Source organism: Saimiri boliviensis, chromosome 13 (assembly GCF_048565385.1).
Source record: "Saimiri boliviensis isolate mSaiBol1 chromosome 13, mSaiBol1.pri, whole genome shotgun sequence".
Taxonomy (NCBI): Eukaryota; Metazoa; Chordata; class Mammalia; order Primates; family Cebidae; genus Saimiri; species Saimiri boliviensis.
In genome coordinates this window covers 68,867,865-68,894,460 of record NC_133461.1, presented here as the reverse complement: position 1 = coordinate 68,894,460, position 26,596 = coordinate 68,867,865, and the positions used below count along the sequence as shown (strand labels likewise).

The following is a 26,596-nucleotide window of genomic DNA, read 5'->3' as shown; positions in this document are numbered from 1 at the left end:
AGACGGGGTTTCACCACGTTGGTCAGGCTGGTCTTGAACTCCCGACCTCAGGTAATCCACCCCCCTTGGCCTCCAAAGTGCTTGGATTACAGGCGTGAGTCACCACGCCTGGCCTTTTCTTTTTTTTTTTTTTTTTGAGGCAGAGTCTCGCTCAAGTGATTCTCCTGCTTCAACCGTGATTCTCCTGCCTCAGCCACCTGAGTAGCTGGGATTGCAGGCACGTACCACCATGCCCAGCTAATTTTTTGTATTTTTAGTATAGACGGGTTTCACCATGTTGGCCAGGATGGTCTCGAACTCCTGACTTCTGGTGATCCACCCGCCTTGGCCTCTCAAAGTGCTAGGATTACAGGTATGAGCCCCTGTGCCCATCCCAGATTCTTACAATGTCATCTGATTGCCTTCAGCCAGCTGTGCCTATAGCTAGAGACCCCAGCCACAGACAGGAGGGACAGAAGGACAGAAGGACAGAAGGTCAGTCCTCGCAGCTGAGCCAGCATGAGGCACAGCTCGACTTTGGCAACCCAGTGCTCTGCCTGGCTGCAGGCAGCATCTGCAGCTGAGGGTGCAATTTTTTTTTTTTTTTTTAAGAAAAAGACTGGGCCTGGTGTGGTGGCTCCAGTCTGTAATCTCAGAACTTTGAGAGGCCCAGGCAGGAGGGTTGCTTGAGTCCAGGAGTTTGAGACCAGCCTGAGCAACATAGCAAGACCCCATCTCTACAAAAATAAAAAACTAGGCATGGTGGTGTGCACCTGTAATCTCAGTTACTCGGGAGGCTTAGGTGGGAGAATGGCTTGAGTCCAGGGGGTCAAGGCAGCAGTGAGCCAAGATCAGGCCACTGCACTCCAGCCTGGGTGATACAGCTAGATCCTGTCTCAAAAAAAAAAAAAAAAAAAAAGCTGAAAAAGTGAAGTCCTTTCACTTTCACAAGTGAAAAAGTCCTTGAAGACCTCCAAAATTGAGTACTTCAGTGTGAAGGTCCCCTTTGGGGGTTTTGGAAAAAACACAATAACATTTCGTAGCTTGTTATTTTTGTGGCACTAATAAAGACTTAGGAGTGGTTATGTCTGTTAGCAGAATATTCCTGGCTAAGTTAGGCTTTTATATAAAGTTATTCCTTTTTTTTTTTTTTTTTTTCTATTCTGAGAGACAAAGGAGGCACAGGAAGTATCACATCTTGAAAGTCAGTCTTGCAATGGATTTATTGCAGGAGATGACAGACCAAATGGCTCTGACACATGCACACCGCTCCTGGGCACACCTGCTGCTTGGTTGCTTCCTATGGCCCCTGGGGCCCTCCACGCCTCCCTCCCAGGGCACCCTGGCTTACTGTCCACACTTCATGTACCACCAAGCCCTTTCCTTTCCTGGGCACCACTCCTCAGCAGGGTGACCAGTGACCTACAAGTGCACATGGCTCAGAACATAAAAGCATCTTCGACATTCGTCACTGAGCCAAACGAAGCGCAGTGTTTGGCTCAAGAGCCTGCGGTAGCCTGCATCCCTATCCACGTGTGAGCTGGCCCCTGGCGTGTGACCTGAGGGATGGCCGCTCTTCTGTGTCATCCAGCACCCGGAGCAGGGACGTGCCCACATAGATGAGAAACTGTCCTGTTACCTGGGCGGAGTAGGACAGGAACCGCAACAGGCTCCTGCAACAGAGGGAGATGGGATGCGTTAGCTTGGGATTTGGGGCCAGTGAGAAACAGAGAGGATGTGGATACTTCACTTACCCCACCAAAAGGCATTCCAAGAAGGCCAGGCTCACATTTAGAGAGTACCCTGTGAGCACTCTCAGGGTGCCCGTGTCCCGGGGTTGGCCCAGATGCAGCTGCTGCAGCAGTGGGTCTGGCCGGGAGCAGGTTTCTGTGAGCTCCCTGGGGACCCCGGCTGCTGGCCCGAGACCACCCCACGAGCCATCTGAAGCGTGGCCTGCTTGTTGAGTGGCTGGCAAGCTCTTAGTGGAGTGCAACTGTGTTGTGTCCTAGGCTTCGGGCTGCTAGGCCCTTCTAGGGGCCCTGCTACTGAAATCAGTCAGGTCTGGTGAAAGGACAGTTTGGGCTGAAGGAAAATTCTAGCAAAAACTGGCATCATGATCCTGTGACCCAGGTGGCTGAGGGCAGCCAGATATTCCAACTTGTTCCCGACGTTTTGGCAGGGAAAAGCTTGCCCTGTCCTGGCCTCTCAGTCCTCAGGCTGAGTCTGCATTAGTGTTACATTGGACTTATAACACTTTGCCTCAAGTTCTCATTCTCATTCTCTACTTAGTCCAAAGCTAAAGGATTTCATTCCAGTTTTAAAATCGCTTCCTGGCCAGGCATGGTGGCTCACGCCTGTAATCCCAGCACTTTGGGAGGCCAAGGCAGCCAGATCACGAGGTTAAGGGATCAAGACCATCCTGGCCAAGGTGAAACTCCTTCTCTAGAAAGAAATGCAAAAATTAGCCGGGGTGGTGGTTGTGTGCACCTGTCATTCCAGCTGCTTGGGAGGCTGAGGCAGGAAAATAACTTCAACCCGGAGGCAAGGTTGCAGTGAGCTGAGGTCGAGCCACTGCATTCTAGCCTGGTGACGGAGTGAGACTCTGCCTCAGAAAAAAAAAAAAAAAAATCCCTTCTCTTCCTAAGAGAGGAGCAGGACATTCAGTGGTGGCTGAGCCCATGGGGATGCACTAGCCAAGCCTGGACAGCTGTGTCGTTAGGAGGCCCACTGCTTCCAGCACCAACAACAAAGTCCCCAGCAGGAACTGTCGTGAGTTCCGTGGCTGTTTGTGGTGTCATCGGATCCATCAGAGGATACACATTAGTAACAAGAAGGCTAAACTTGTCTTTCAAGAAAGATTTTGTGGCCAGGTATGGTGGCTCATGTCTATAATCCCAGCACTTTTGGAGGCTGGGGTGGGAGAATCTCTTGAGCCCAGGAGTTGGAAGCTGCAGTGAGCTATGATTGCACCACTGCACTTCAGCCTGGGCAGGAGAATGAGATCCTGTCTTGTAATCCCAAGCCCTTTGGAAGGCCAAGGTGGGTGGATCACCTGAGTCCAGGAGTTTGAGACCAGCTTGACCAACATGGTGAAACCCGGTGTCTACTAAAAATACAGAAGTTAGCCAGGTGTGGTGGTGTGTGCCTTTAGTCCCAGCTACGCAGGAGGCTGAGGCACGAGAATCGCTTGAACCTGGGAGGCAGAGGTTGTGGTAAGGCAAGATCCTGCGATTGCATTCTAGCCTGGGCCATAAAAGCAAAATTCCATCTCAAAACAAACAAACAAAACCCAAAAACCAAAAAACCAAAGTCCCACACCCTGGCCTACCTTAGGTGAGGCCAGGAGACCCCTGAGAGGAGGGCGTTCCCCCTTTGCTGTGCTCAGCACAGATCAGAGCAGTTGTCAAGGCCACGGGGGACGGAACCAACACCCTCAAAGAGAAACGGGCAGTCCTGCCAAGGCGGACGCACGGGAGTACTGGAATGGCAACAGTTGCAAAACCTTTAGACTTGAAGACCTTTCTACTGCAGTCAGCTGCTCTCCCGTCCACTCCCTCCACAGAGATTAATTCTCTAAGGATCAACAGTAGATGTACTGGAGTAGAAGTAGGTGTATTTAGAGCTCTGGCAATTGTAAAGTGCTTGGAAGCAACTTTCTCATTTTCTTTTATTTATTTATTTTTTGTATATTTATTTATTTATTTATTTTTGAGACCGAGTCTTGCTCTGTCACCCAGGCTGGAGTGCAGTGGCACAGTCTCGGCTCACAGCAGTGGATCTTGGCTCACTGCAACCTCCGCCTCTCAGGGTTAAGCAATTCTCCTGCCTCAACCTCCCCAGTAGCTGGGACTACAGGTGCCCGCCACCATGCCTGGCTAATTTTTGTATATTTAATAGAGACAGGGTTTTGCCATGTTGGCCAGGGTGATCTTGGACTTCTGGGCTCAAGTGATCTGCTTGCCTCAGCTTCCCAAAGTGCTGGGATCATAGGCATGAGCCACCACACCCAGCCCAAACTTCTCATTTACAGATGGTAAAAGCAAGGCTCAGAGAAGTTAAGGAATCTGTGAAAGGTCACGCAGCTGATTCCTTAGAGCAGGGACTGCTATGTCTCTCAGTGGCAGGGGTGCCACCTGGTTATGGAGCAGGAACACCCAGGAAGGCTCCTTTTGGTCACGCGGAATTTGTTTGAATAGGTCTGGCACATGGTTGGATTGGGAATCTGTCTTCTAAAAGTTCTCTCCTGGGATGCTGTGCAACCAGCCTGGCCCTCATTTTTGGGATGACAGTGCCCTGGCATTATGTGGAGAAGACAAACGCCCGTGCCACCTTACTGGTGAGGCTGAAGTTTTCAGGAGCACAGCAGACACACACAAAAGCATGTGATTCACCCGGGTCTAGGTAGCCGCTCTATACAAACCCAGCCACGACCTCCACGGCTCCAGTTTTAGTTATCATCACCTAGAATTAAGGGCTCAATTTCTTAAAATAAATGTGGTTCCTCTTTATGTTTATTATTTAGCTTTTGTTCTAATGAATAGTTAATAGTCTTTGGAAGAAACAATTCTGTTTTGGCTGGAGACCTTCTGTTGTGTGAAATGAGCCTGTGGCTTAAGAGTTGACCTGCTTCAGACAACATAGCTCCAAGTGGCCTAACAGTAGCAGCCGGCCTGGGAGCCCAGAGGAATGGGGTGGGAACTCTCGACCTGTGCCACACCTCCTGTAGTCTCCAGACCCCTGGAGGTGACCCCCAGGGTGTGTTACCTCAGCAGGGCCTTGAGTCCTGTGCACCGGATGTCGTAGGACACGGAGTACATCTCGTACATGGTGGCCTTCACGTTGAGACAGCCGATGAAGTCCTTGGGTTTCAGCTTGTATAAGTCAAAGGTGACTCTCGCTATTCCCGACCTCTTTGGTGGCGAGCAAGTGGGAACGTGCTGGCTGCCCTGCGACAATGAGAGGAGGGACACACTTCAGGAACCTTCGTAACCCTCCCACATCATCACTCTGCTCTTATGCCAGCTTCAGATTCTCCTGTATGTCCATTTAAGATCTGTAAGCTGCTCTGTGGCTAATCCATCAAGAGATGCTTTCAGCAGGACCCATCTGTGCACACTATGACTGTGTCCAAGTAGCCACGAGGCGTCTCTCCCTAATTTGCTTTCAGTTCCGGACTCAGGATGAGACTGGTGTGGTGTCAGGGCCTAGATTTCAGGACCCCTTTGCTCCGTGGATAGTTATCCCTGACAAGTGGTGGAAACCCACTCGCCCTGGAGGCTACTATGGTTACCTGGTGACATGAGACTCTCGTCTCATGACTATAACACAGTTAGGGTTATGGAGAAGCAGGCAGCATTTGTTCAATTTTGTGGGCGGCTACTGGGTGGAAAGTACCAGAATCATATGGCTGAAGTGAGGGGTAGAATGGGCACCTTCCTGGAGCACTCCTGTTTTAAGAATCTTCCAGGATAAGAGCTGACTCCATGGGAAAGCCCAAAGCCATGCAGCAGACCCCTGGGTTGGAGGAGGAAGTCAGAGACCTCTACATACCCCCAGGTTTATAAATAGCAACATAGCTATTTATAATCCTGGGGAACAGAGTTTTCCCTACAAGATGCTGTAAAAATATGAGAGCAAAGTTGCCGCACGGTACAAATGCCAGGCCAGGAGCTGTTCTTCCTGAGTGGCTTGTGCCACAGACAAATCTTGCAGCACTCAGGATTTGGGTCTAGACAATTGACAGGGTTCCTAGGTCTTGTGAGCCTTCAGGGTTGGGAGCAGCCGAGGCTGTGAATGGTAAATCCACTAATGACAGTGACCTCATGAATGGGAACCTAAAACGTAAAGACCTCTAAAATTATCCAAACCCTCCACGCTGTGGCCAGCCTTCTTTATTCCCCTGTTCCCACCATACAGACAAACCCACTTGAGGTTCCAGCTGTAGCCTCTAATTCTGATCATACGGAATTTGTTTGAATAGATGTGGGATATGTATGGATTGGGAATCTGTCTTTTGAAAGCTCTCTCTCCTGTGATGCCTTAAAAATATGACCGCAAAGCTGCCTCAAGTTACAAATGAAAGGCATTTATGTTTGATGTGAATTTGTCTTTCAAGAAAGATTTTTGTGGTCAGGTGCAGTTGGCTCGTGCCTGTAGTCTCAGCACGATGGGGGATGGGGGCTGGGGCAGGAGGACCTCCTGAATCGCAGGAGGTTGAGGCTGCAGTGAGCTGTGATTGTGTCACTGCCCTCCAGACTGGGAGACAGAGTGAGACCCTCTCCACCCGTTTAAAAAAAAAAAAAAAAAAAAACATGAAAAAAGAAAAGATTTTGTGAGGTGGAATCTCGGGTGAGGTTGACTTTATTATCCTTTTCTAAGCAGTTGTAACTGTCTCTTGTGATTTTAAAAATCAAAGCAGAGGCTGGGCTTGGTGGCTCACACCTGTAATGCCAGCACTTTGGGAGGCCAAGGCTGGAGAATGACCTGAGGTCAGGAGTTTGAGACCAGCCTGGCCAATATGGTGAAACCCGGTCTGTACTCAAAATGCAAAAATTAGCCGGACATGGTGGCGCATCCCTGTAATCCCAGCTACTCGGAAGGCTGAGGCAGGAGAATCACTTGAACCTGGGAGGCGGAGGCTGCAGTGAGCCGAGATCGCGCCATTACACACCAGCCTGGGCGACAGAGTGAGGCTCCATCTCAAAAGAACAAACAAGCAAAACCAAAAAAACCCCACCCGCCCCCCCACCCACCAAAAAACCAGTTTAAAAAAAAAAAATAATCAAAGCTGAGGCTGTTTTCTCCCAGCGGCCTCTTGGGGACGCCAGCGAGCCCTCAGCCGGGAAACGTGTTTGGAAAGCTCGGATCCTGGCATCAGAGGGGGCTTCTCCTTCCATCCCGCGCCTTTTTCCTGGCCTCATATCCCTTTCAGACTTTCAAAAGTTTTAATTTTACTCTCCCTTAATGTCTTCAGTCTTGGTCTTAAAATCATGATGCCCTCCGGTGGCCTCGCCGGGCGGGGGCTGCAGGGCCGCGCTCTTCCTGAGGGCGCTGCCACGAGGAGACATCTGCTGGCGGCTTCCTGCTCGGGCGGTCTGGTCTCAGTCTACACTGGCTTTGCCCAGAAAGGCCCAGAGGTGGCTGGGATCCAGGGAAGGTGTTGGGCACGCGAACGGGCCGCGAGCCCCCTGGAGCGCGTGGCCCGCGGTGGCATCTACACCTGTGACATCGTACCGCCCCCACCGCCCTGCCCTGCAGCCGGGTTCCCAGCGCCCACCACCAACTCCTCCCTGTTAGCCGAGTGTCTCCTTCAGAAAAACAAAATCCTCCTTTCCCGTCTCCTACTGCGGCTGTAACAAATGACCAGAAACTCAGTGGTTTCAAACCCACACACTAATGCTCTCACACGCCAGGTCTGAGACCAAGCCAGGGCGCAGGACTGCCGTGGGGGCTGCAAGACAGGGCCGGGCCCTCGCTTTTCCCGGCTTCTCCGGCGCCTGCCTTGGTAGGTACCCCACATCCTTCCTCCTCCTATGCCTCTGGCCCTCACTCTCACCTCCTGCCTCCCTCTCATAAGGACCCTTGTGAGGACTTCCGCCTCCCCCAGATAATCCGGGACAACCCACCGAACCCACCCCAACAGCCTTCACTTAATCCTATATGCCACGGCTGAGATTTAAGACGGGGTGTCTGTGGGGGCATTATTCTTGCTGCTACACTTTCCTTGAGCAAAAAGCCATGCAGCCCAATATTTGCTTTAAAAGATTTATATAATTCACCTCCAATTAATTGTCTCATCTACAGACATAATCTCTCCACCTGCGTTTTTTTGTTTTTTTTTTTGGTTTTGTTTTTTGTTTTTTTTTTTTGAGACAGAATCTCGTGTCCCAGGCTGGACTGCAATGGCATGATCTGGCTCACTGCAACCTCTGCCTCCCGGGTTCAAGCACTTCTCTGCCTCAGCCTCTGGAGTAGCTGGGATTACAGGTGTGCACCACCACGCCCAGCTAAATTTTGTATTTTTAGTAGAGACACGGGGTTTCACCATCTTGGCCAGGCTGATCTTGACCTCCTGACCTCATGATTTACCAGCCTCGGCCTCCCAAATTGCTGGGATTACAGGTGTTAGTAACCGCACGTACCTGGTCCCTACCTGCTTTAAAGATTACATTTTATTCTAAATATTATGCTTTTAAAATTGGTCTGTGGTTTCTTTTTCAGTCAGGAAAATTTTGAGGTTATATATATATATACATATATATATGAGTATATGTGTAATATACATAGAAGTAACAAACAGGACATAAAAGAAAACCTACACACTGCCATCCCTTATCCCATGCACCTCCAAGTCACATTCCCTCCCCTCCTCTCAAGAGGTTTTTATGTCATGCATTTTCCCCTTATTTTTCCTATTTTCAGAACATGTGCATCTCAAACATTATATTGTTAATTTTGCATATTTTTGAATTATTTATAAATGATTTAATGGAGAGGTTATCAAAGTGTAATCTGGAGACACCCAGGAATCTTGAGGCCCTATCAAGGGGCTGAGAGGTCAAAATGAAGCCAGGCACGGTGGCTCATTCCTGTAATCCCTACACATTGGGAGGCTGAGGCAGGTGGATCACATGAGCCCAGGAGTTCAAGATTAGCCTGGGCAACATGGAGAAACCCCATCTCTACAAAAAATACAAAAACGTAGCTGGGTGTGGTGGCATGCACCAGTAGTCCCAATTACTCAGGAGTATGAGGTGGCAGGATCCCTTGAGTCCAGGAGGTCAAGGCAGCATGCCACTGCCCTCCAGCCTGAGTGACAGAGCAAGACCCTGTCTTTTAAAAAAAAAAAGCAGAGAGAGAGAGAGAGAGAGAGAGAGAGAAGTAATAATCATCACAAGAAGTGCTGTTTCCACTGTACATTTGGAAATCCTGCATAACTCAGTGAATCAGTTTTTCTCAATGACCAGTGCCTGTTATTACAAAACTATCCACAGGAAAAAGACCCATTCAAAATTCAAGACAGACCAGTGGATTCACTGTAACAGACGAGGCCAACTTCATTGGTATATCTTCAGATTACATGCTATAGCTGAGCTTTCTGAAAACACCTCAACTACCTTGAAACCATGACTTCGTGAGCTCTGGCATAATATAAAAAGGAGTATCTTTAACTCTCTGAATAGACTATTAAAATCCTCCTCCTTTCCCAGCTGCATATTTGTATCAGGATGAATTTTCTTCATACTTCCATCAAAACAATATGTTACAACAGACTGAATATAAAAAAGCAGATATAAGAATCTTCTATTAAGCTAGACATTGAAGAAATTTACAAAAATGTAAAAAATGTCATTCCTCAATCTTTTTGTTTTGGAAAATAGTCACTTTTCATAAAAATATGTGAGTCAACCTGTATTGGGTCATTGCTTTTAATGAATTAATACATATTTTAAAATTTCTGAATTTTAGTTTCTTTAAAAAAATATATACTCATTAGTAACTTCCAAACAGTTTAAATTTTGAATATTGACTGGGCGTGGTAGCTCACACCTGTAATCCCAGCACTTTGGGAGGCAGAAGTGGTGGATTGCTAGAGCTCAGGAGCTTGAAACCAGGAGTTTGAAACCAGCCTGGCCAACATGGCAAAACCTTGTCTCTACAAAAAGATACAAAAATCATCCAGGTGTGGTGGCATGTGCCTATAGTCCCAGCTACTTGGGAGGCTGAGGTGGGAGGATTGCTTGAGTCCAGGAGGTAGAGGTAGCTGAGGTTATGCCACTGCACTCCAGCCTAGGCGACGGTGCAAGACTGTCTCAAAACAAAAAGCAAACAAACAATAACAACAAAAACCAAAAAACACAGGGCACGGTGGCTCATGCCTGTAATCCCAGCACTTTGGGAAGACGAGGCATGTAGATGACCTGAGGTCAGGAGTTCGAGACCAGCCTGGGCAACATGGTGAAAACCTGTCTCTACTAAAAATGCAAAAAAAAAAAAAATTGCCAGGCATGGTGGCAGGCACCTGTAATTCTAGCTACTTGGGAGGCTGAGTCAGGAGAATAACCTGAACCCAGGAGGCAGAGGATTCAGTGAGCCAAGATCGTGCCATTGCACTCTAGCCTGGGCGACAGAGTGAGACTCAGTCTCAAAAAACCAAAAACCAAAAAACAAAAACAATCAATTTTGACTACTGGGAATATCCATATCTATCTATAGCTTATAGTTTCCCAACCTTGACACTACTTACATTTGAGGCTGGATAAATCTCTGCCGTCGGTTTGTCCTGTGAATTGTAGGGTGTTTGGCAGTATCTCTGGTCTATATCCACCAGATATAACAGTCTAACATGTCTTCAGATGTTAATAAATGTCCCCCAAGGGACAAAGTCTCTGCAGTTGAGAACTCCTGATTGTCAGATGTCTACAGAATTTATTGATATAAGCTGGGTGTGGTGGCTCCCGCCTGTAATCCCAGCACTTTGGGAGGCCAGCGCAGGTGGATCACTTGAGGTCAGGCGTTCGAGCCTGGCCAACATGGTGAAACCCTGTCTCTACTAAAAATACAAAAATTAGCCAGGTATAGTGGTGTGTGCCTGTGATCTCAGCTACTTGGGAGGCTAAAGCACAAGAATCTCTTGAGCCAAGATTACACCACTGCACTCCAGACTAGGTTTCACATAGAGACTGTCTCAAAAATAAAAATAAAAAATAAAACACAACCCCAAATGTATCTATTGATATAACCCACACAATCAAAAGCTGTTGGGGTCCTCATTAACTAATTTTTTTTTTTTTTTTTTGGAGATCAAGTTTCATTCTGTCTCTAGGATGGAGTACACTGGCATGATCTCAGCTCACTGTAACCTCCGCCTCCCAGATTCAAGTGATTCTCCTGCCTCAGCCTCCTGAGTAGCTGGGATTACAGGTGCGTGCCACCATGCCAAGCTAATTTTTTAAATTTTTAGTAGAGATGGGGTTTCACTATGTTGGCCAGGATGGTTTTGAACTCCTGACTTCAGGTGATCAACCTGCCTCAGCTTTCCAAAATGCTAGGATTATAGGTGTGAGCCACCGTGCCTGGCTCCCTATATCTTAAAAATTAAAAAAATCAAGAAGTCTAGCAATACTAAATCTAATGGTGTAAAAATAGTATCATTGTTTATTCTGGAGATGCCTGTCTCTGTCTCTTGTACCCTCCTTTTTTTCCCTCGAAGCTTGCTCTGTCACCCAGCTGGAATGCAGTGGTGTGATCATAGCTCACTGCAACCTCGAACTCCTGGGCTCAAGCAATCCTCTTGCTTCAGCTCCCAAGTATCTGGGACTACAGGTGTGCACCACCATGCCTGGCTAATTTTTTTATTTTTAGTAGAGACAAAGTCTTGCTTTGTTGCCTAGGCTGGTCTTGAACTCCTGGGCTCAAGCAATCCTCCCACCTTGGCCCCACAAAGTGCTGGGAGCCACCGTGTGTCACTTCTTTTAGCTCATTTTTAAACTGGATTATTTGTTGTTTTCATAATTGATTTATATGAGTTATTTACATTTACTGAATACAAAGCTTTTAAAAAAATTTTTTAAATTTTTTAAATTTTTAAATTTTTATTTTTTGAGATGGAGTTTCACTCTTATTACCCAGGCTGGAGTGCAATGGCGCAATCTCGGCTCACTGCAACCTCCTGGGTTCAGGCAATTCTCCTGCCTCAGCCTCCTGAGTAGCTGGGATTACAGGCACGCACCGCCATGCCCAGCTAATTTTTTTTGTATTTTTTTTTTTTGGTAGAGACGGGGTTTCACCATGTTGACCAGGATGGTCTCGAACTCTTAACCTCGTGATCCACCCGCCTCAGCCTCCCAAAGTGCTGGGATTACAGGCTTGAGCCACCGCGCCTGGCTGAATACTAAGCTTTTATCAAGTGATGTTGAAAATACTTTCTCCCCATTTCGTGGCTTATTGATTTACTTCCTTTATAGTGTCTTTTGATGAACAACATTCTTAAATGAATTGATTTCTTTTTTTTTTAATGACTTGTGCATTGTGTCTTGTTTTAAAAAAATCCTTCCCTACCTGAGGATGCCAAAAAGAGAGACATTAGATTTCAGTCTGGTCTCTCACATCTTTGTGTTCCCACCCCTGTTGCTATGTGTTACCTCAGAGGAAACATCTTTCAGATCTCTTATCATTACATTCAGTTCTGTCTAACCTGAGTCTCCATTTACTTAATTTTAGTTGTTACGATTTTCATTTCCAAAAATTCTATTTATTTCAAATACGCTTAGTCAGTTCTTATCGTCTCTTGTTCTTCTTAAATTTATTTTTATTTTTTGTTACAGGGTCTCCCTCTGTCACCGAAGCTGGAGTGCAGTGGTGCAATCATGACTCTCTGCCTTGACCTCCCAGGCTCAAGTGATTCTCCCATCTCAGACTCCCAAGTAGCTGGGACTACAACCATGTACCACTATGCCAGGCTAATTTTTGTACTTTTTGGTAGGAATGGGATTTGCCATATTGCCCAGGCTGGTGTTTTCTTATTTTTTATTGTTTTGGAGACAGGATATTGCTCTGTCATTCAGGCTGGAGTGCAGTGGTGCGATCATAGATCATTGCAGCCTCCAACTCCTGGGCTCAAGTGATCCTCCTGCCTCAGCCTCCTGAGTAGCTAGGACTTCAAGTGTGTACCACCATGCCCAGCTAATCCTTAAAAAATTTTTTTTTGGTAGAGATTGAGGTTTTGCTATGTTGCCTAGACTGGTCTTGAATACCTGACTATTCTTACTTTCGGTTATTTTTAAGTGTTTCTTTGAGCATTTTATTTATTTATTAACCAGTCAAATTTAGACATGTGTGAGCCTTTCTTCTTCTTAAAAAAATTTTTTTAAAACAGACACTGAACTATTTAAGCCGAGGATATATCTCCTTCACATACACTATGAGAATCTAAACTTGTGTCTTTGGAGATCTGCTGCCAGAATCTGCTTGTTCTAACCTTTGTATGCACAAGATACACCACATTATAATAATTTTGCATTTGTTATCATACATTAGTTATGTACATTTTAAGTACACTAATTATATACTCTGTATCTGATGATTCCAACATCTGCAGTCCTGGCAGGCCTGACTTTATTGCTTCTGCTTACTCTCACGAATGTGGTGCCTGAGTCCTTACGTTCTGTTTTGACTGTGAACTTGCATTGCGAAAACATCAGAAATGAAAACTCTTGAGGCCAGGATAGATGTTCATTCCAAGGGGATCTGCCTGTGCTCCTGCAAGTTACCTGGGGCATTATCAGGCCTGGAAACAGGGCTGGAGCAAAGATAATCCAATAAGCAAACCCCTGCATTGATGCTACTCCCCCAGATCTCTGAAAACCAAACTCTCAGCTTAGGGTTTAGAACTCAGCAGTGCCTAAATCTTCCTAAGGGCAGCTTGTGGGCCAGATTCCCGGGAGAGAGCTCTAAGATTCCCTGCTTTGGGCAGATCTTCAAATGTCACCCCCGACTTTCTGTCAGCTGGAGGCTGTCTCCTGTCCTCCTAGCATCTGTCCCTGGTGAGTGGTACTCACAGGTTGAGGGGCCCCAGAGGAGATGCCTATGGATCTGCCAGCTTCAGTGTTTGCATTGCTCTCTGGATGCTGGCCTCACAAAATTTTAACCACTGAGGATTTATCTTTCTTGGATATCAGTTTATTATGTGAAAAGATGTTTTAATATTGTGCTTTACATTTTTAGGTGTTTTATAATGGGGAAGTTTTTTAAGTTGTATCATCTATAGTTTTCCCAGAGACAGAAGGCTTCATTCTGTCTCTTTACTTTTCCAAATCTCTGTATTCACACATGCGCACACACACACACACTCTCCCTACCTTCCCTGATGGTGTTTACTTCTCCAGCCTTCCAAACTGATGAAGAGTTGCCAGGTTGATTCCATGCATTTTATGAGATCTGTAGCTACTCGCCGGCCAAAGCTTGTTCCTTGGAATTATTTCATTTATATCAAATAGCCTAAGTTCCCAGAGAAACTAAGTTTCCTAGAAACACTTATAAGAATACCTTTGAGGGCAGTGGATCGTTGTGTTAGGTGAATACAAAATGCATATTTAGAAAGTGGACAAGTCACGCTCAAGTAGGGCGTGTACTTTTGTAGGTAAAAAATCTACCCAGTAGCTGTTTGGGTGACAATGTTTTCACTTACCGGCATCCACTTCTGTCCTTTTTCCAAGATCATGAAATGTGTGTTGTCTCCCAAGGTCTGAAAGAACTCTTCTGTGTCCACCACGGTGCCATCTTCCTCCAGCACCAGAGTGACCAGTCCGGTGGTGATGAGTAGGGCATCCAGAGTCTAGGTGTGCAACGCATCAGAGAAGTGGACTGAAGCCAGATATTTCCATGTGACCATCCAGTGACATTTATTAAGTTATAATTTTCAAAAATGTGGGTTGATTTTGATAAAATTTTAGTGGTAAAGGTAACCTTGATTGGTGTCTATGACTCAGTCTTTGCTCAGAAGCAGGGAAGTTAAGAATGTTCTTTTTTTTTTTTTTTTGAGACGGAGTTTCGCTCGTTACCCAGGCTGGAGTGCAATGGCGCGATCTCGGCTCACTGCAACCTCCGCCTCCTGGGTTCAGGCAATTCTCCTGCCTCAGCCTCCTGAGTAGCTGGGATTACAGGCACGCGCCACCATGCCCAGCTGATTTTTTGTATTTTTTAGTAGAGACGGGGTTTCACCATATTGACCAGGATGGTCTCGATCTCTTGACCTCGTGATCCACCCGCCTCGGCCTCCCAAAGTGCTGGGATTACAGGCTTGAGCCACCGTGCCCGGCCAGAATGTTCTTTTTTTAAGATGAGGACCCACTCTGTCATCCAGGCTGGAGTGCAGTGGCTATTCACAGACACAATCACAGTGCATCACAGCCTCAAACTCCTGGGCTCAAGCAATCTTCCTGCCATAGCCTCCTGAGTAGCTGGGACTACAGGTACATGCCACTGTATGCGGTCAGGAAGTTAAGATTTTTAATGGATCTGTCTTCTTAAGATACATGAGATAATGGTTACATTAAATAATTATAATTTCTAAGATTACCTACTTATTTAGATGAATAAAAAGAAAACTCCTGCATGTATGCTACTGTAAGAGCTGCAGCCTCGTGTGCATAGCTGAGCATCTCTCTTGCTTCAGACACCGCGTGCTGGATGCTTGTTTGTTTCCGTGGGTGCCTGAGTCTGAGTTATGCCCCTCTGAGAGGCTGGGATTCTTCCTTATTTGGCAGTCTAGGACACTGTTCTAGATCTTGGCCTTTATAACCAAAACCAGACTTCCAGAGTCAGCTGCTTGCCTGCATCCTCCCTTGTCAAAGAAACAAAGCGACATTCTCCATTGGTGACTATTGGTTTTTGTCTCTGTACCTAAATTCTGTATGGTACAGAAATGTAATGCTTCCCTTGATTATTTTTACCTAAACTTTGCCCTCAGAATCTCTGAGGCCAAGAGAGGGTCTGATGAGTTTAACTTGTTGTTTCTCCTTCTTTTCCTCCTCTTTCAATAACAGCTTTATTGATATATAATTCACGTATCATATGATCCACTCATTTAAAGTGTCCAGTGCAGTGGTTTTTGGTATGCTCATGGAGTTAGACCACTGTCATCACACTCAATTTTACAACACTTTCTTCACCCAAGAAAGAAATTGGCAGGCAGTTGGGAGGCTGAAGTGGGAGGATCACTTAAGCCCAGGAGTTTGACGCCAGCCTGGGCAACATGGCAAGATCCTGTCTCAAAAACAGAAAAAAAAAAAAGAAAGAAAGAAACTCCATAACCACCAGCAGTCACTCCCAATTTCTCTCCCTGCTCCCTCCCAGTGAGGTGCTGCTTTTCTTGACCTTTGTGTCCTGACCCTAGCTTAGAGCCCAAGACCACGGCACTGTGTGAGTGCAGGGCACCCCTGGGGACTGGGGGAGATGTGTGGGATGCCGGGCACCTTGCTGATGAGCTCCTGCAGGCTGCTCGCCATCACCCCACGCCGGCTGCTCCTGTCGTGGTTGGAGACCCGGAAAGGGCGAGCTGGATGCATGAGTGGGGTGAGCAGGACTCGCTTAGTCTGCGAACCCATAAATGTCAGGGGCCTGAAAATGGAGGTGAAAAGTGAAAACTTTTTAAAAAGAGTCTCTCAGAAGAAGTTTGAAAGTACACAGAATTAATATTTAATATTTGCATCTAAAAGAAACAAAATCAGTGGTTGGGATTATTAAAAATTATATGTACACATGTGTACACATATGATCAACGAAGAAACAAGTAACACATCAAGCCAAAAAACACAGCCATGTTTATTTCTATTTTACTAAGACATCCAAAGTCCTTGCCAAAACTCTTTGAGAAGGAATGGTTAGGGAATTCAAGCCAAACAAGAAAAAAGAGTTATATTCTGCAAATATGGATGGGTTTTAAAGATTTTAAAAATCCAAAAGAATGATTTCTAGTGGCCATGAAGTAATTAGGCAGAGTTAGAAATTCAGTGCACCCAGACACATGCACATAGCTATATATTTATACAATAAGGATAAGCCAGAAATCAATTCAAAAGTGTGATATTCGTCACTATAGCAATCAATGACGTTTCTGAAATCAACTTAGGACGAACCAAGAGTAGCAGAACCACTCTCTTAGAACAGTGGCTGAAATCATAAAAGGAAAAGACCCTCAGGGCTTACATCACAGGACACTTTGGAGTAAGTTCACATCTATCAAATAATTAATTCAAATATTTACTTTGTTTTTTCCTTTTAGCTACAGGGTCTTGCTCTGTTGCCCAGGCCAGTGCAGTGGTGTGATCTCAACTCACTGCAGCCTTGACCTCCTGGGCTCAAGTGATCCTCCTGCCTTAGCCTCCTGAGTAGCTGGGACTATAGGTGCAAGCCACCACGATTGGCTGAGTTTGTATTTTTGTAGAGACAAGGTCTCACTTTGTTGCCCAGGCTGGTCTTGAACTTCTGGGCTCAAGCAATCCTCTCTTTTGCCTTAGCCTCCCAGATGAAGCTTTTGATAGCAATTTAAGAAACGCAAAACGTGCTGGACATGGTGGCTTATGCCTATAATTCCAATACTTTGGGAGGCCGAGGCAGAAAGATAGCTTGAACCCAGGAGTCTGAGACCAGCCTGGGCAACATAGTGAGACCCTGTCTTTACAAAAAAAATAAAAATTAAAAATTAGCTGGATGTGGTGGTGTGCCTATACTCTCATCTACTCAGGAGGCTGAGGTGAGATAATTGCTTGAGCTCGGATGAACCCAGAAGGTCAAGGCTGCAGTGAGCCAAGCTCACATCACTGTACTCCAGCCTGGGTGAGAGAGTGAGACTCCAACAGAAAAAAAAAAAAAGAAGCAAAACTGCCTTCAACATATGATTGCATGCTTTTAAACCAAAAAGCACAAAGGCATGAAGCTATTTAAAAATAACTCCTGGAGGGGAGACATAGGTGCCCTGCTGCTGCCACTAGAAGGTGGGCCAATAGAGCAATATGCAGAGTTTTCACCCCCGACTGCAGACTTTTATGTTTGTTTTTTGGAGATGGAATCTTGCTCTGTTGCCCAGGCTGGAGTGCGGTGGCACGATCTTAGTCCACCGCAACCTCCGTCTCCCAGGTTCAAGCGATTCTCCTGCCTCAGCCTCCTGAGTAGCTGGGATTACAGGCATGTATCACCATGCCCAATTAATTTTTTGTATTTTTAGTAGAGATGGGGTTTCACCATGATGGCCAAGCTGGTTTCAAACTCCTGACCTCAAGTGATCCACTAGTCTTGGCCTCCCAAAGTGCTAGGATTACAGGCATGAGCCACTGCACCTGGCCAACTTTTTACATTTAGAAATAGATTCATAATGAAATGATTGCAAACAACGTAATCAGAAATCAGCAAGGGCGAGGTCTCACCTAGAGCCAGGCACCATGATAGTGCCGTCCGTGTGACCTCATTCAATCCCCGTTCCCCAGCGCAGGACTGGACACTGCAGTGCCCCCTCACCGGCAGAGCACCCACCAACCGCACGTGCTCAGGTAGGGGCTATTTGGACAAATGCTTGTACAAGGACATTCAGGAGAATAAAACCAAGGGTGTATTTTCAGGACAACCTTGAAGAATACACAAAGTAAGCACATCACTGCTTTTAGACTCTTAGAGCAGTTTTTCTAGATTAATTCACTGAACACCAGAATCCTAGGAAACACATGCATGGATTGCCAATGCCTATCACCTGTGATTTAGCACTTTTGACACACAGCCATCTATCCCTGCTTGATTTTCCTTATGAATGAAGGCTTCTTTGTTATATTTCCTGTAATACCTATCTTAGTTCTAGGCACATACATTTTAAATAGTATATTGTCTAACTTGAAGCTCTACAAATGGATCCAAGTGAAAATTCAATGACTTACCAAATTGTTAAATAAAAAACTGATAGTTGGCTGAATGCAGTGGCTCACATCTGTAATCCCAGCACTTTGGAAGGCTGAGGTGGAAAGACTACTTGAGCCCAGGAATTAGATACCAATCTGGGCCACATAGTGAGACCCTCATCTCTACAAAAAATAAATAAATAAAAATCAACCAGGCATGGTGGTGCATGCCTGTAGTCCTAGCTACTTGGGAGGCTGAGGCAAGGGAATTGCTTGAGCCCTAGATTGAGGCCACAGTGAGCTGTGATTACATCACTGCACTGCAGCCTGGGCAAAAGAGTGACACTCTGTCTCTAAAACAAACAAACAAACAAACACAAAAACAAACAACCTGCGAGTAGAGTAACAAGCTGGCTCTCAAAAATAGCCGGGTTGAGTTCATGCTGCCAGCTTGATCCCAGTTTCAGGCTCTCCATAAGAGAGAGTGTTTGTGCTTTCTCCAGGTCTCTCACCAACAAAGTGACGTTCTAGAACCAGACCGAGGTCATTGGCGAGAATGTGGTCTGGAGTACCCAGAGCCAGGTTGACATCAGGGTCTCATAACTGCTCACATCTGAGCACTTGCCACGGCCAGCAGTGTGTCAGCAATTTCAGCTCTTATTAGCTCAATTTTTTTTGCTTTGTTTTTGGAGACAGAATTTCACTCTGTTGCCCAGGCTGGAGTGCAGCAACATGATCTTGGCTCACTACAGCCTCTGCTTCCCAGGTTCAAGCAATTCTCCTGCCTCAGCCTCTCGAGTAGGTGGGATTACAGGTACCCACCTCCATGCTTGGCTAATTTTTGTATTTTTAGTAGAGAAAAGGTTTTCACCATGTTGGCCATGCTTGTCTTGAACTCCCGACTTCAAGTGATTTGCCCTCCTCAGCCTCCCAAAGTTCTGCAACTATAGACATGAGCCACCATGCCCGTCAGTTCAATAATAACTAATATTAACAAATTACCCTCACAACCTTGCAAGGAAAGCATTGCTCCACTTCACAGATGAGAAAACTGAGGCTCAGAGTGGCTCCTCACAGTCGGCCAGCTAATAAGGGAAAAAGATGGAACCTGATCCCAGGTCTGTCCAAAGCCAAGACTTTTTTTTTTTTCCATTGGCTGGGGGAGTATATTGTTTTGTTATCCATTCTCTGAACTTCAAATCTACATCTATCCAGAGCGCTGTGCGGAAGAGCTGCTCTATGGCTGAAAGCGCAGCAGTGCTTTGAGTTCATGTCCACAACGCCATTCCCGTTTGGGTAGAAAAAGTTGCTACACAATTTGTTTTAATGTGGCGAGGCCAAGGGAAATGTGCTGGGTGGGAATTCTGGGCCTGTCAGAGTGACCTGCCCTCCTTTGCCAGGGACCCACCAAGTAATTCAGAGCCTCGCCTGACCAGGCTGTGTACCAGCACAGCCCGAGGACTGGCACACAGCTTCTGAACTGTCACCTCGATTAAAAGAGTGACAGCAGGGTCCTCAGTTACACAATGCCATGAACAACACTCCTGCACTGACCCCACAGGGAATTCGCACACACTCTCAGCCCTGGTGAGCTGGGGGAGAAGGTGGCAAGAACGGGCTGTGTTACGTTTCACATTCAGAACCATGGCGTTGCCTCCACCTCATCACAGCAGCTGAAACTTACACTAGCGGAAGTCCCCACAAGAGGGAGAGAAAAAGGTCTGCGCGCCCCTGGATGCCAAACCCTTGTATGCGTGAGCTAGTACCTTGCCTAACCGTTCTTTGGGATCCGCCTTACAGACAGTGAAACCTAGGCCTGGGGAAAGCAGGAGGCAAATCGTCAGGGCAGCAAGTGCTAGACCAGGGTCTGAGCCCAGCTCCGGCTCCCACCCAGCAGTGCAGCAACTGGCCAGAAGACGCGGCTCCTGCAGGGGCTAAGGGCCCAGCCTTAGCAGCAAGAAAGAGCCTCTCTTCAATCCAAAAGCAGGAAGTCATGGCAGTTGTGCACCAGGCTTCTAGAACTGTCTCATGGGGTCTGGTGGTCTATTTCCTACTTTCATGCAGTGCCTGTCAGTATGCCGTCTGTTTACTGAGTTAAAGATGCTAGGCCAAAATCAGAGAAACGGGAGAACATGGTCAATGTCTTCTAATGCGAGGTCCAGCCCCAGTAGTCAAAGGCTCAGCTTTGACCCAGTTAGCCCTGGCCCCGCATCTCCTCATTGGACAAACAGGCTCACGCCTTCCTAAGCACCCATGCTCCAGTGACCTGGCTCAGATGATTAATTCCAAGTTCCTACCGTCTTTTCCTGTCTGACAAGATAAGGGCTGGCAACCATTTCTGGTTCTCTCTGTCTTCACCTGCCCTCAAGATAGCCATCGTCAGTGAAAAAAACCCTATTGTTCTCACCTGTATCATTTCCCAACCAAGAGCTGGGTCACGAATGGAGGAAAGGCTGTTGGCAGTGAGGACAGGAAATGTATCCCCCACCTTCTTGTCAAGGAGGAGAGTGAGTGATTTCTGGGTCAAATTATGTAAAACGAAGACCATTTCATATGTAACACAGAAAGGGGTTAAATGAGATGTTCTGCAGGCCAGGCCTATGTAGACCAGGACTCTACAGGTGCCAGTGAGCACTCCCTCTGCTTCAGCTGCATGAACAAGACACTGTCTCCACCCAGCTCCCCTCCAGCCCACTGAGTAGAGGCATCTCTACATCAGCACTGTGCCTAAAAGCAGGGCCACTTAGGATCCTGCATTTAAACACGTCCCTCATGAGAACAGCCGCCCCTAATTCCTGTGAAAGTGGGGGCAGACAACCATATGAAACAGAAAGGGAAATAGCCCACTCATGGGGAAAACATGAGGAAACAGGTTGTTTAAGGAAATAGGCGGTTTCAGAGAAATCCAGAGAGGAAAGTCAGGCTTCATAGAATACTGTGAAAGGGCACGCCTCCCAGGAACAAGCGGGAAGGGAAGGCTTTGTATTCCTCCTCGAGGGAGGTAGAGTGCCACCAACGTCCAAAAGTGTGTGAAATACACCAAGAATTCACAGACTGCCGGTAGACCTGAACTCTTCTCCAGTAAAACAAACCTGAGCCCTACAGATAATTAAAAAGCTTTCTTTGTGTGCCACTTATAGAGGAAAAGGGCCCAGGATTAAGGTCTTCCTCAAAGTGAAATATTTTGGTGTTGTGGGTGAGGGGGCAGCAGTACATGCTCTGTAAGATAGTGCCTGGGAATATTCACGGGGCAGTGATGGGTGAGGGAACCCCACATCTCATCATTTGGAAGAAAAGAAGGCACCCACATGGGAGGAAGAAGCAGTATACAGGAGTAGGACAGAAGTCAACCGAGCACTGTCACTAAGCCAAGAGCAGCAGGGAACGCCAAGGAGGGAAGTGGTGAGGTCAAGCACGGCCATGCAGAGAAGGAAGGGAGGGCTCTGAAAGTGCTCCGCAGGCCTGGAGAAGAGTCCCTGAGCTGCAGGGACAGCGTCAGAGGGTTGTGGGGTCGATGGCAGGAGGTGGAGAAGTGAGTGCTGCGACGAGGCTTCTTGCTGCCTGGCTCCCCTAGGGCTCCCTTGGATGTGACATACACAGGTGGGAGCATGCCTGTCCCCCAGATGAACTCGCCGGACAAGGACTGCCTGGCTGCATGGCTCAGTTCTTCCCAAGCTATCTAAAGGCTTGACATTATCAGGTATTCAATACATGACTATGAAGTCTTTGACCACTTTGCAACTCCATTAAAATAAGAATTTAGATTCAAGAAGCAGAAAGCTGAGAGATTCACTCATAGAATACCTAATTCCTTACTAATGTTACTAAGAAGACTGTGGTAACATTTGTACTGAAATGGCAGCACAAAACCTAGAGTTTCTTGTTCAAAGAAAGGAAAGATGTGCTGGATAGCTGTGAAAGCAGCCATTTCACCATAACATCAGCCTTTGGCAGGAATGTTGTCACTGGCAGGACACATGAACAGAGCAGATTTGGCTATGACAGTCAACAGCATTGTTGACTTCTTGATGTCTGGAGCTTTGCTCTGAGACCTCAGGCTGCTTTCCTCAAGATCAAGGCCCCTTATGATTCCAGCTGACTAACAAATGGCTGGGTTAAGGTTATACCATTGCCTACAAGTACCTGATTTTTAAAAATGATGTGCATTGATTAAGTTCCTTCCTTGGCACAATGCAGTTATTAATAAAGACAGAATTATGACATCCTGGACCTGGTTCAAATTAAGGAACCCTGAGAGGAGGCAGAAGTCCAGCAAGAGCACAGTCAGCAAACATGTTAGGACCCGGCCTGTGGCTCTTTTGCCTGGACAAGGTTTTAGAGAAGGTCAGGGAAGAAAAAGTGTTTTCCCTTCGATGAGAATTAGATTGTTTCAATGGCAGTAGCTCAGCCTGGAAGTGGGTAGATTTCAAAGAACTGCAGCAACAGTTTGTCCCTAACAGGTAGTCATTCACTCCTGGGACCAGCTGAGCTAGAAGGAATGTGTCCTAGGAGACTCAAGGTATCCCAGTGTTTCTTTTTTCTTTTCTTTTCTTTCTTTCTTTTTTTTTTTTTTTATGGGTAGACTGAAAATTTTTTCCCCCATTCTGTTGGTTGCCAAATTCCCAGTGTTTCATTTGTCAACAGCTCATAAGCAAGTCACTTTCACTCCATACTTGACCTCATGGAGACCTCACACAGATGCATTTTGGATTTTGGTGAGCTGTTGTAATAGAGGCAGCGTACAGGCTCAGCTTGAATCCTGCTCAGAGGCCAACCAGGATTGGTTAGTGCCTAGTCAGCCCATACCTCCTTCCCCCATGCTCCGGAGGAACAGTGGGTGTGTTGTGAATTCACTGGAAAAGTGGTTAGAAGGACGCATTCCAAACTGCTAACAGTCCTCACCTCCTCGGAGTGGGACTGTGGATGGATGGTGCTGGACGAACGCGAAAGAAACAGAGCCCTGACCTTTAGGCCTAAGTGTGTTAATGACCATAGACGATGCAGGTGTTTCTTAGCATCTGGTGCCACTGCCCTGCCTTGTACTGTGGGCTTGTTTTTAAAGAGAAAGATGTTTCTAACCTGCAGTATATACAACAGCTCCCCTTTAAGAACCAGGGATCGGAAGCTCATAGATCACGTTTGGTAGCCGGAATCCCCTTCCTTTTACCCACGCAGTCCCTCTGCCTGCCGCACATAACATACACAATGGGACCCGATGCCGCTGAACGCCCGCACCTTCAAGCCCGCAAGGGATTCTGTATCCTTTTCGAGGTACTTGATGTTCAGAGAAACACGTCTTAGATCTATACCTTAAAGTAGCTGCCACGAAACGTCTTAGGAGTTTACCAATAAATTAGCTTGGGTCTGTTGAGATATGAAGATTAAACCAAGCAGGAAAACAGCCGTGGTCGCCCTTTCAACCACCAACGGGTGGCAAGGCCACCAGAGCGCAGGGAAGCCTCCGCAGGGTCCACTCGCCCGGTCCCCCTACCTTCCCCCCAGCCCCTCCGGCAGCGCCTCCGCCCTCGGAAGCCGGCGGCCGGCGGAATGCTTCCCCCAGCACCACCAAGCTGGCGGGCTCCGCCGGCCGGGTCTGAGCCTCCCCTGGGAGACCAGAGCCCACGCTCCCAGGAGGGGCCAAGCCTGGGCCCCTCAGCACCCAGCTCCGGCTGCAATTTCCGGGACCCCCAGAAGCCGGGTCCCCGACCACCGTGGAGGCGTTGCTCCGGGTTCCTGGGACCGGACCCTCTTCTGCGCCCGCGACTGCAGCAGCGGCCAGAGACGCAACCACTCGCCACTGTCACCTGGTCTGCGGACGCCCGCGCACCTCGGAGAACCACGCCTGACACTTGCGCCTAGCTGCAAGAGGGGGAGGAGGCGCGGGACGGGCTTGGGCTCTACCTGCGGGCGCGGCTGGACTGCTCCGGCACCAGTGGGGCGGATGAGTGTGTTCGCGGGGTGGTGGAGCGCAAGAGAACGGGGCAGCAGGGGGACGAGGGGAGTGGGGTACAGTAGGAGAGGCGCACAGGGGACCTGAGGGTGCGGAGCGCAAGGCAACTGGAAGCTCACGGGAATGCGGTGCTCAAGGGGACGCGGGGTTTAAGGGGACGCGGGGCACTTGCCTGATGAGGGCTCCTGCGTAGTCCCAGGCTGCCTCCATGGCGCGGGTCCCCTCGCAGGCCTGGGGCCTCTCTGCCTGCGCGGCCTCTTAAAGCACCGCAGCCCCGCCCCCGCCAGCCAGGCGAAGGCCTGACCCGCGCAGGGGAGCACGCTGGCATGTGCTCGCCACCGCCAAGCTTCGCGCTCTGGGAACCTGCGGTCGTCCCTGGCTCCCGCCGCCCGTAGCCACGCGTCCTTTGCTGTATTGGGCGGTACCACGGACCTTGGAAACCCAGATGCTCCACGGGTCTCTTCTGATCACTTGTCAGCCTATGTTTGTTTTGTACTTCTAGGGGTAGGGGCAGTTGGGGTCATCACCAATCCCGGCAGCATCGCTTTGGCCGCGGAAAGACGGGCGTGTGGATTTTAAACCCAGGCCACCGGTGGGACGAGTAAGCAGCCGGGTGTGAGCGCCACTTGCCCCAGCGCTGGAGTCCCCCCAGAGCCCAGCGCCAGGCTCGGCGAGCCGCTGGTTCCCTGCAGGGATGCGGAAGCTGCCGCGGACACCGGGACCTGCAGCCCTTCGGGTTCTCGGAGCCGCTGCGTTGCTCTCAAGGCCGTGTCATAAGCATTTGGGAACAGTGAAAAGGGCATGCGGAACGGGACGGGAAGGGAACCTTTGGACTGCATGAATAACCTTTCAGCTGTAGTAAGGGACCTTCTCAGAGTGAGGAAGCAAAGAGCCAACCTCTCTTGGTCTCTGGGATTTGCTTCCACACCCTGCTATCACGGTTGTTGCCATCAGAAGATGCAATTAGGGCCTTTGAGACCTCCAGAGGAGGCAGGGGATCACAAGGGGTTCCTAGAGCCCCTCATTACAGGACTGAAGAGGTGGCCTCTGGCTGCGTTGAGGGGTGAGACTCTTCACCCTGGCAGTAGAGGTGTAACTAGCGTCCTGTGAATGAGACTTGCTAGGACATTCTCTCACATGAGAGCCTGTGCAGCTGTGAACAGTAGGCTCCGCCTGACACCCACACCCTCAGGGAGGGACCTCAGCATAGCCTTCCCTCAGTTCCCCACAGCATCTGTGGGGTGACTTCCTTCTCTGAAGCATGGATGCCTCCCCACTCCCCGAGCCTCAGCATGTGCTCGGCACAGCCCATTCTCTGGAGTGCAGAAACCTGGGTTCCTAACCTGACTTTACCTCCTCTAGCTTGGTGGCCTTGGGCGAGTCCCATAACTGCTCCAAGCCTCAGAACTTAATCGGTCCCAGGGCATCGGCCCCTCTTTCTCACAGGGTGTGTGAGACTCAAATCCAGTGAGGGAAGGGCTGTCCTGGTCAGCCCCAGCAGTGTGAGCAGGACAGATGTTCATGGCAGTGAGGGGCCCCACCCCACTCCTAACAAGAGCAAGTGCCTGAAACAGAAATTGATTATCACCTACCAGGAAACATTATAAACATAGGTGCTTAGGGCTCAAAGAAACTCCTGTTTCTAATCCAATTTCTGTATTTTTTGGGGAGTGGGGGGAAGGAAACAATCATCCCTCAACGTTGGCATTGTTACTTTCAAATTCTGTCACTGTGGGTAGCTTTTCTTTTTTTGAGCTTCAATTTCTTTATTCCTAACGACCCCTGATGATATGCACTCCTTATCAAGTCTCAGTGGGGTGCAACGAGAGTCAAGTGAGGTAATGCTTTTGAAATACATTGTGAACCCTCAAGCACTAATACATATTAGGTCTTATTATGGTATTGATAAGGAAATCAAGCCCTGGGAAAGGACTAATCCAAATACCGTTAAACACATAGCCAGGGCATCTGCAGCAGAATGGTCAGTAAGGCAAGTATTTTCTTTTTTTTTTTTTTTTTTTTTTTTGAGACAGAGTTTCACTCTTGTTACCCAGGCTGGAGTGCAATGGCGCGATCTCGGCTCACCGCAACCTCCGCCTCCTGGGTTCAGGCAATTCTCCTGCCTCAGCCTCCTGAGTAGCTGGGATTACAGGCACGTGCCACCATGCCCAGCTAATTTTTTGTATTTTTAGTAGAGACAGGGTTTCAGCATGTTGACCGGGATGGTCTCGATCTCTTGACCTCGTGATCCACCCGCCTCGGCCTCCCAAAGTGCTGGGAT

General features: G+C 47.9%; 1 protein-coding gene across 1 annotated transcript; it reads right to left on the bottom strand.

The window, feature by feature from the left end:
- Positions 1–1,184: 1,184 nt before the first annotated feature.
- Positions 1,185–24,586, bottom strand: CIDEA (cell death inducing DFFA like effector a). Its single transcript, XM_003924861.3, has 5 exons — positions 24,488–24,586; positions 15,954–16,098; positions 14,168–14,314; positions 4,744–4,925; positions 1,185–1,652 (listed from the first exon to the last, which is right to left on the bottom strand). Exons 1-5 carry the CDS (start codon positions 24,523–24,525, stop codon positions 1,505–1,507), a joined length of 660 nt encoding a protein of 219 aa, XP_003924910.1. The 5' UTR covers positions 24,526–24,586; the 3' UTR covers positions 1,185–1,504.
- Between the last annotated feature and the right edge of the window lie 2,010 nt (positions 24,587–26,596).

What these genes read in the sequence shown, in the direction of transcription:
- CIDEA (XM_003924861.3), bottom strand. Translation starts at nt 24,525, where the DNA reads ATGGAGGCAGCCTGGGACTACGCAGGAGCCCTCATCAG. An exon ending in TGCAGGAGCTCATCAGCAAG is followed by an intron (nt 14,315 to 15,953) that starts GTGCCCGGCATC and finishes TTGCACACCTAG; the next exon opens with ACTCTGGATGCCCTACTCAT. An exon ending in GGACTCAAGGCCCTGCTGAG is followed by an intron (nt 1,653 to 4,743) that starts GTAACACACCCT and finishes CCTCTGTTGCAG; the next exon opens with GAGCCTGTTGCGGTTCCTGT.